Below are 8,378 nucleotides of genomic sequence, written 5' to 3' on the forward strand. Positions count from 1 at the left end.
GGTTTCAGTATAGATAAATTAAAAGATTTTAAAATGTTTAATTATTTAAATTTAAGATTTTAAGGAGCTGGCAAGTTTACTTTGTAAAAGTTCAAAGAACAATCTACATAATTAGATTGTTTTGTTACCATAGCAACAATCTGATGCTGTCAGTTTAATCTTTGAGATTTAGCTGTTCATTAATGCATCTTAGTAAACTACAGTTACATTTGCCTGCTCAGCCAGGTAAACTGGGCCCAGCTGGAGGAAACTCTGGACTCCTGATCTACAATTTCCTTCAGTATCAAACCGATACAGATATTGATATCAGATCGATGCATCCCTAGTTCTGCTGGGAAACAATCATCAATATCTGATCAATGACTTTTCTTTTACTCATCTTCCTCCTATCAGCCCCTCCCCCCAGACGTTTCCATTTCCTGCGCAGCAGAAGTCAGGACAAGCTCCTCCCCTCCTCTTCCTCTTCTTCCTCGTCTCGCCCCGCCCTCTCTCTCTCCAGACGCCTGCGGTTTTGGTCATCCTCTGACATCACAGATGAGGTCATCAGTAGTCCTACAATCGCAACCACAGGAGTTTTCTAGGCCCCTCCCCCTTCATCATCATCATCATCATCTCCCATCCCTCTCTCTCTTTCTCTCTCTCTCTCGCTCTTCATGCTGATGGACGAGTTAATAGTGAGTAGTTCTGTTTACCTGTTGCTCCACCTCCTTCCTGCCCAAGCCCCGCCTCTTCCTGCCACGCTCAGCGCTGTTTGGCTGCTGCTCCATCTGCTGCTTAGTCTGCAGGGGTTCTGGTTTGGTTCCTGGAATCGGACCTGAGCAGAACCTCAGCAGGACATGCTGGCTGAACTGTTTCCATGGTCCTGGTCGGGCCCGACCCAGAAGGACGACGGCCGCTGCGCCGCTTCGCCCTGATTGGTGCGGACTGGGTTTAACGCTCTCTGATTGGTCCACAGGCCCGGCTGAGCGCGGTGGACATCGCAGCAGCAGCGACAGCGTCAACGGAGACGAAGCTAACGGTGAGCAGCCGCCGCGTCGCCATGACATCAGCAGCCGGACCCGACCAGACCTGAACCTGAACTTGTCACTTCAGGCTGCGTTCACACTGCAGCCTGAAGTGACCCAATTCCGAGTGTTTGGATTGTTTCTGCCGTGGCCGTTCACACTTCTAAACATATGCAACCTGTATGTGTTCTGCAGTGTGAACGGGCAAGAACCTGGAAGTGTCCCGCATGCCCAGTAGAGGGCGCAATAACATCAGCGTTCTCAGTGTTCTGCCAACCGCTACGAACAGAAGAAGTGCTCTGTGTTTGTGGAAGTAAATATGGAGGCTAACGGTGGAGCTTAGCTTACACATCTGCAGCATATTAACAACTTAATCCTCATAGTCCGCCATGTTTGTTGTTATTCTTCCCACTTGTGTATCAGGATGCATTATAGTGGAGTTTGTCGAGTATCAGTGACGTTCAGGTCGGATGAATGCGACGTGAACGTTAGGTCGCGTTTGAATTGGATACGTGTCGGATGTCCAAGTGGCCCGAGTCGCATTCGAAAAGAATCCGACCTGTGCTGTTTAGACTGTCATGAAAAGATCGGATACACGTCGCATTACGTCAAAAAAATCGGAATTGGGTCACTTCAGGCTGCAGTGTGAACGCAGCCTTTGACACATCAGGCTGCAGACATGCGGGTGGAGGTTGCAGTGCTGCATGCGATGTGACCGGGGAGTGAGCAGCGATGCCCCCTGCACTGACTAACTGCATCTGCTGGTGAAGGAAACGTTTCTGCCAATTCAGCTGGAGTCAGTTTTTCTTTATTATGCTTCAAAACATGAAATGTCCCTGAAACGTTGAGTGTTTCCATCCTGTTTTACCCAACATCGCCCCCTTCACCTCAGCAGGAGCAACCACAGGGACAGGTTTCCGTTTCAGGCTGTAGACCGGAACCGGTCTGGTTCAGCACCAACAGCTCCTCCAGGCAGCGTGGCAGAACATCTCTGTTTCCATGGGAACACTCTCGGTCGGTTCCGGAAGCTAACTCTGCTGCTGGTTCTCCCCCCAGGTGTGATCCACAGGAACCGCCCGAGTTCCACTCCAAACTGGGCCTCCGGAACCAGCACGGCAGCGACCCGCAGAACCAGAACACGCTGCGTTCCTGACACGGAAATTGTCGTTCCGGGTTTCTTTGACGAAAACCCGGTCTTTGGAGGCCAACCCGGTTCTGAAGACTTCAGCCACAACACGTCCGGGTCCAGTTCCCCCATCACCTGTAGAGGTACACCGACCCAGAACCAGAACCCCCGACCTAGACATGGTCCAGAACCAGAATCGGATCGGTAACAGAACCAAATCTCTCTCCTGGTCTCAGATGCCTTCGATCGCCCTCAGCACTCAACCAGCCTCTCCAGTGATGATGTCATGTTCCTCAGCCAATCACAGCAGAGCCTGTCACGGAGCTCCACCCTCCCTTATGACCACGCCCCCCAGAGGGCCCAACCGCAGCGAGGAGGCGGGGCCAGGACTAAGCCCCGCCCAGGTTCTCCAGGAAGTGAGATGGTGACACTGGAGGAGTTCCTGGAGGAGAGCAACCTGCTGTCTCCGCCCCTGGTGAGAAGCCCCGCCCCCTGGCACTGATAGGTCAATAGATCAATGGAGTGATTATCAGTTTCCTTAATTGTTGTTCCCCAGCTGTCCACTGGAGGCGCTGACGAGTTGATGGCGGACTACTTCAGCCGAAGCCCTGCCCCCTCCGCTGCGTCTGGCAGGGATCAGGCCACGCCCACCAGCTATGTTTCTCCCACCGTCCACTCGGCCAATCAGAGGCCGGGTCAGAGTGTGAAACCCTCCCCTCGACAGCCGGCCGGCCAATCGCTGAGCAGGGCCTTCAGCCTGGCCTCCGCTGACTTGCTGCGCTCCCAGGGACCCGACAGTTACCGTGGAAACGAGGCAGACGGGGCGGCGCGGTGCGGAGGCGGGGCCAAGCGCGAGCGCCCCCTGTCGGCTCGGTTTGCCGAGCCGACAGGGTTTCCTGCCGTCCGCCATTCGCCGTCCCTCAACCTGCAGCAGGACCGGGGGCGGAGCCACCGCGGGGAGGTCGCCATGGTGACCCCCGTCAGGGCTGCGCAGCCCGACCCTGCCCCCGAGGGAGGCGGCACCTCGACGGAGGGACGGCCCTCTGACTCCGCCTACTCCAACAAAGATGGCTCCTCGGAGCGACCCAAAAGCACGCCGGCATCTCCAGACCCCAACAACGACCCGCAGACCGTCTGGTACGAGTACGGCTGCGTCTAAACCGGACCGGGTCAAAACACATTCCTGGAACAGAACTGGACTTGCTCAGAACCTGGTTCTGATAGGTTCTGCTGGTTCTGAGTAGCCAGCAGGTTGAATGCTGGGAAGCAGCCCGGAACATTCCGGCCCGGGTAAACAGAACCGCCCAGTAATTACAGCCTTCCTACATGTTTAGCTGCTGTCCCAGAATGCATCACTTTCTCGTTCCGGGAAGCAGAACCGCTGGGTCTGACCCAAAACCACTGAGTGTGGGCTGAGGCCCGGCCCAGACGGCTGTGGTTCTGCTGGGTCTCTAGGCCCGGCTGCAGAAACTGGACCTCTGTTAACAGAACCTCAGAACCGGTTCGGTCAGGAACTTGACCTCTGGTTCTGGTTCCACATAGACAGCAGCAAGAAACCCGCTCCATATCAGAACCTCCAGAACCACCATTCGGAAAATCAGGCCAGAAGATGACCCAGTCATCTTTCTGACCCGGTTTCCCCAGAATGTTCCACTCAGAGTGGTTCTGACCCGGTCCAGCGTCTGGATCGGGAATACAGAGAAATACGTCGTAAAGATCCGCTACAGAACCCAACAGAGCCAGCTCGGTGTGAATGTGGTGAACCCAGGATCCAGTAAGTCTGGTTCCAGTTTTGGTCCATATTTCCTCTCCAGGTCTCCTGAACAGAACTTTGGTTCTGACCCGGTTCTTATTTTGAAGCTCATTGTTTCTGGAGGAGAGTCCAGAACCAGAAATGTTCTGGTTCTGATCAGCTGGTTTCCCTTTAACAGATGATGATGATGATGATGATGATGATAATGAAGAAACACTGAATCGGACCGGTTCTGCCGGTTCTGGATCGTTTTATGTAAATCTGTAACTTTTGTACATTTTTATTTGGTGTAAATATTGGAGCCAGAACTCAGCCGGGCCCAGAGGTTCTGCTGGGGTTCTGGTGGAACCAGTTTGTTCCGGCTGCATTTTGTTCTGTCGCTGTCTGCTGTGATGTGATGACTGCTGAAAACGGACCTGTGGTTCTGGTTCTGCTGGAATCAGTAGAATAAAGATCTCTAAACTGAAACGGCTTGCGCTGCTCATTTCAGAACTGGGTTTGGGTTCTCTAGGCGGTTCTGGCGGGTCGCAGGAGAACCATGTCCTCTGGATCACTAGAACCGTCAGAATCCCAACAGAACCTCCTGTTCCAAACCGGGTCATCAAACCGAACTAGTAATTAACTAGTAACTACTAGTAATAAAGTAGTAATTAACTAGTTACTAGTGTTTAGGTATTTTAATGGCGGGTCGGCAGTCATTGATTTTCTATAAACTGAATTAATCAGATGAACTGATTAGACTCCAAAATAATTATCCCTCCAGAGGTCAACAGGTGAGAGGCGGGGTCACCTGGAGGTCACCACAGAAAGACAAACGACCAACCAGAAGGTTCTGATCGTGTTTCTGGAGTGAGACGGGAATCGAACCCACAACCTTCAAGCTGCTGCTAAAAACTTCCTGTTCCTCAAAACACCTGGAGTAATTATTGATAATATTACTAATAGTGATAACTTTTATCATCACTAATTTGATTATGCTGCAGCGACGGAGCGCTGATGAAACTGAATTCATGTTTTTGATGAATCTTAAATATTCAGTGAGTTTTGAATTATGATGATTATACATCTGCTGCTCTGGTTTTATTTCCCAGAATGCACCAGAATAACCTCCTGGTTCCTAGGCTGTGTCAGAACCAAACAGAACCTGAACAGTATTCACTCCTTCCAGAGTTCTACTGGTCGGTCCAGCACCATAAAGAAGGTTCTGAATTCTGACCAGAACCTTGGTTCTGGTCAGAATTTCGCACATGGCCTGGACTGATGGTTCTGTTGATCCAGTTGAACCTATAGGAGGTTCTGGTTCTGGTCTCAGTTCTGACCCTGATCGGAGAGACTAAAACTTCCTGTAGTTTCCTGCCGTCCTGACTCAAGATGCGCATGCGCCCTCTGCAGAGGAGCCGCGTGTGTTTTAAAGCGTGAGCGCGCGCCGCGCCGCGCCGCCAGCTTGCCGCAGACCGCCGGAGCGGAAACAGCCGGTAAGCAGCCTCTCCTGCTCTCCGGTTCTTTCGAAACCGAACTTCTGACAGAAGTTCGGATCCGCGACGCAGCTGTCCCTGAAAAGAAGCGGAGCCTCTCCGGAACCAGGACGGTTCTCCCGCTGGACCTGCAGCTGATGGTAGGAACGCGCGGGAATGTTGCCATGGAGATGAGGGGGGTCTGGGTGGGGGGGTCTGGCACAGTCCGTTGGGTCCTGATCTCCCGGTTCCGCCAAGAACAAAGTCCAGTTAGAACTCCAGAACCGGATGTAAAAACTCAGTGAAACTAAGGTTCCTCATTTTTTTCCTCCAGAAACGAAAGAAACATTTCAGCTCCGAAGGTCCAGTTGGTTCTGTGAGTTACCAATGCAGAACCTTCTCCTTCAGTCAGGTGGAGGGCTGGACTTTGACTAGGACATTCTGCTGCGTTGGGACCCTGGTTCTGTTGATGATGGTTCTGACTGAGCTTCAGCTGCTGAGCAGATGGACTCACAGGAGTTTCTGGTTCCGGACCATCACTCCTCTATCACCGTGCTTCACTGAGGCTTCCGGTTCCAAACATCACGGTTCTGGTTCTGTTCTGGTTCTGTTCATCCCGGTCCATCACGGACAGAACCTCCTACATGGATCGAACCAACCAGAACCTCTCATGCTGGTTCAGAGTTCTTCTGGTCCAGAAGGTCCAATTAGCAGCTGGGTCCAGCAGAACTTTGGTTCTGGACGGAAGCAGAACAGAACCTCTTGGAGCCGAATCATCCGGGACCTGTCCTGGTTCTGGTTCTGGTGTATGAAGCGTTCGCACAGAAACTGCGGCGCCAAATTTTACACAATTCGAGATTCACAAAAATGAGCGAGAAACCGGAAACGTGAAATCTGGACCTGATTTGTCCACAAACCTCGATCGCCTGGATTAACTGTTAAGTTTTCGCTTTAGGTATAAATGCTACTATGTGATTTGGCAAAATAAAAAAAAATGATCTGGCAATAAATTCACTTCATCATACATAAAACATGCAAAAATACTTACAGGCACAAAACGGCAGCTACTCAGTCAAAAGGACAACTGAAAAACCTGAAATCAGTAAAATAATATTTAATAGTAAGGCTCTCAGTGCCATAAATTATTAGTCAAATAAATCTGTTTATATCAAATAATGTAAAGTAATAAAGGAGACATTCAAAGTCAAACGCAGGTTGCATTAAAATAAACAAAAATACTTACAGGCACAAAACAGCAGCTACTCAGTCAAAAGGACAACTGAAAAACCTGAAATCAGTAAAATAATATTTAATAGTAAGGCTCTCAGTGCCATAAATTATTAGTCAAATAAATCTGTTTATATCAAATAATGTAAAGTAATAAAGGAGACATTCAAAGTCAAACGCAGGTTGCATTAAAATAAACAATCTTGAGTTACTGAATCAACACTTCCTGATAGCGACCAGCTGTTAATGCTGGCTCTGATTGGCTAGCTGATTAATGCTGGCTCTGATTGGCTAGCTGATTAATGCTGGCTCTGATTGGCTGTTTCTGACTGAGCGGAGTAATTTTGCAGAACACGGGAGGAGGCAGAGATCGATTATTTTTCAGAGGTTATCTATCTTATGTTAGGACAGCGAAAGTTTAATACATATGTAAAATATTTTTGTTGTTGTTTTAGTTCCCTGCTGCAGCTCTAAGCAGAGGTTCGGTGTGAGAGTTCACTGCTGGGTGGAGGTTGAGCGGCTCCGTCTGTGAAATATTACCACCAGTAGCGGAGATCCAACAGCTGGAGCAGAACCAGAACCAGCGGCTTACACTGCCAGCTTGAAGACTTGAATTATTTTTAGGTTTATTTGTTTAGCTTTCTGACGGTGATGCTAGTCCGGGTGAGTGTTGGTAGTTACTGCTTTACTTGCTGACTGATCGCTCCAGAAGTCTTTTTTCTCCTGCATTGAGCCTCGATGTTGCCAAACTCCGTCTAATTCTTGTTTATTAATTACCATATTATCTTCGTTGTGTTGATGGATTTTGACGTGCTTCACTCCCGAGGCAATTTTCCGCCGCAACACTCAAACTTCCCCATTTACGCCCAGAGCGTTATAGTTACACGACAGGATTTGTTGCTGTGCGCTTGCGCAGTGTGAAAGAAAGAGGAGATGAGCTGCACATCTCACTGCGAAGTGAGACACGTGATTGTTTTGGTGATCGGTAACCAAGAGACCGTGATCGGCGATCACCGACATTTTTTCACGGAAATCGCCCATATTATCGGTGGCCGACCGATCGATGCACCTCTAGATCAAACATCAATTCTTGGAAATCATTGATAATCAGTAATTAATATCAGTAATCATTACATCATTCCCGAAATGCGCCTTTTAAACAGATTATATCATTAAAACCGCCTATCCTTGCAAACAGGGGCCGTTGCCATGGTAACTGGGACACGTGGCTGCAGCCTTTCGGGTATTAATACTGATTTACATATTTATGGGCAGGTTCAGCTGTTTCAGATCGGGAACTATCTTTTCAAAAATTCTGCCGTGATAACGGAACAGACCAGGTGGGCCCCTTATGGGACCAATGAGGGCAATAATATGGATTGGCCCGGATAGAAAATGTATCTGTTTGGTATCCTGGAAGCCATCTTTATTCTGCTGTGAGGCACATTGGGTTGGGTCCAGGTTCTGCTGGGCCGGGTCCAGTGGAGAGGCTCTTTGTGCAAACTGACCTGATTCAATCTGAACCCAGAATACCAAACAGCACCGGGTCTGGAGGTTCTGATCTAACTGTCAAGTTTATTAGTAACACAAGTCAGCAGGAATGCATTTCAAAGAGCTTTACATCATAAAAACAAAAATACAAAGTTATAGAGACAGTCAACAATTGAAACATTTGTCAAGTGATATTGTTAGCTAATTCACTGTGACCAGTGTTAGCTAATTCACTGTGACCAGTGTTAGCTCACTGTGAGCAGTGTTAGCTAATTCACTGTGACCAGTGTTAGCTAATTCACTGTGACCAGTGTTGCTTGCTG

The 8,378-nt window shown here is 49.3% G+C and overlaps 2 protein-coding genes across 5 annotated transcripts in view; both read left to right on the forward strand.

Moving 5' to 3' along the window:
• The window catches only part of ccdc88c (coiled-coil domain containing 88C), a 41,395-nt gene extending 37,672 nt beyond the window's left edge, over positions 1-3,723 (forward strand). For 2 of the 4 annotated variants that reach the window (XM_007575396.2, XM_007575397.2), the window contains exons 27-30: positions 956-1,018; positions 2,061-2,273; positions 2,367-2,605; positions 2,687-3,723. In XM_007575396.2, the coding sequence (XP_007575458.1) occupies positions 956-1,018; positions 2,061-2,273; positions 2,367-2,605; positions 2,687-3,289 (1,118 nt within the window). In that variant the 3' untranslated portion in view covers positions 3,290-3,723. Of the gene's footprint in view, positions 1-393; positions 1,019-2,060; positions 2,274-2,366; positions 2,606-2,686 lie in introns of those variants that run through there. The other 2 variants (XR_001659124.1, XR_001659123.1) reach the window with 2 other exon arrangements.
• A 1,581-nt stretch (positions 3,724-5,304) lies between these two features.
• Positions 5,305-8,378, forward strand: part of gpr68 (G protein-coupled receptor 68) — a 13,579-nt gene continuing 10,505 nt past the window's right edge. The window contains exon 1 of the mRNA XM_007575400.2: positions 5,305-5,498. Within this exon, the coding sequence (XP_007575462.1) occupies positions 5,496-5,498 (3 nt within the window). The 5' untranslated portion in view covers positions 5,305-5,495. The remainder of the gene's footprint in view (positions 5,499-8,378) is intronic.

The sequence above is a fragment of the Poecilia formosa genome, unplaced genomic scaffold (assembly GCF_000485575.1).
Source record: "Poecilia formosa unplaced genomic scaffold, Poecilia_formosa-5.1.2 Scaffold376, whole genome shotgun sequence".
Classification (NCBI taxonomy): domain Eukaryota; kingdom Metazoa; phylum Chordata; class Actinopteri; order Cyprinodontiformes; family Poeciliidae; genus Poecilia; species Poecilia formosa.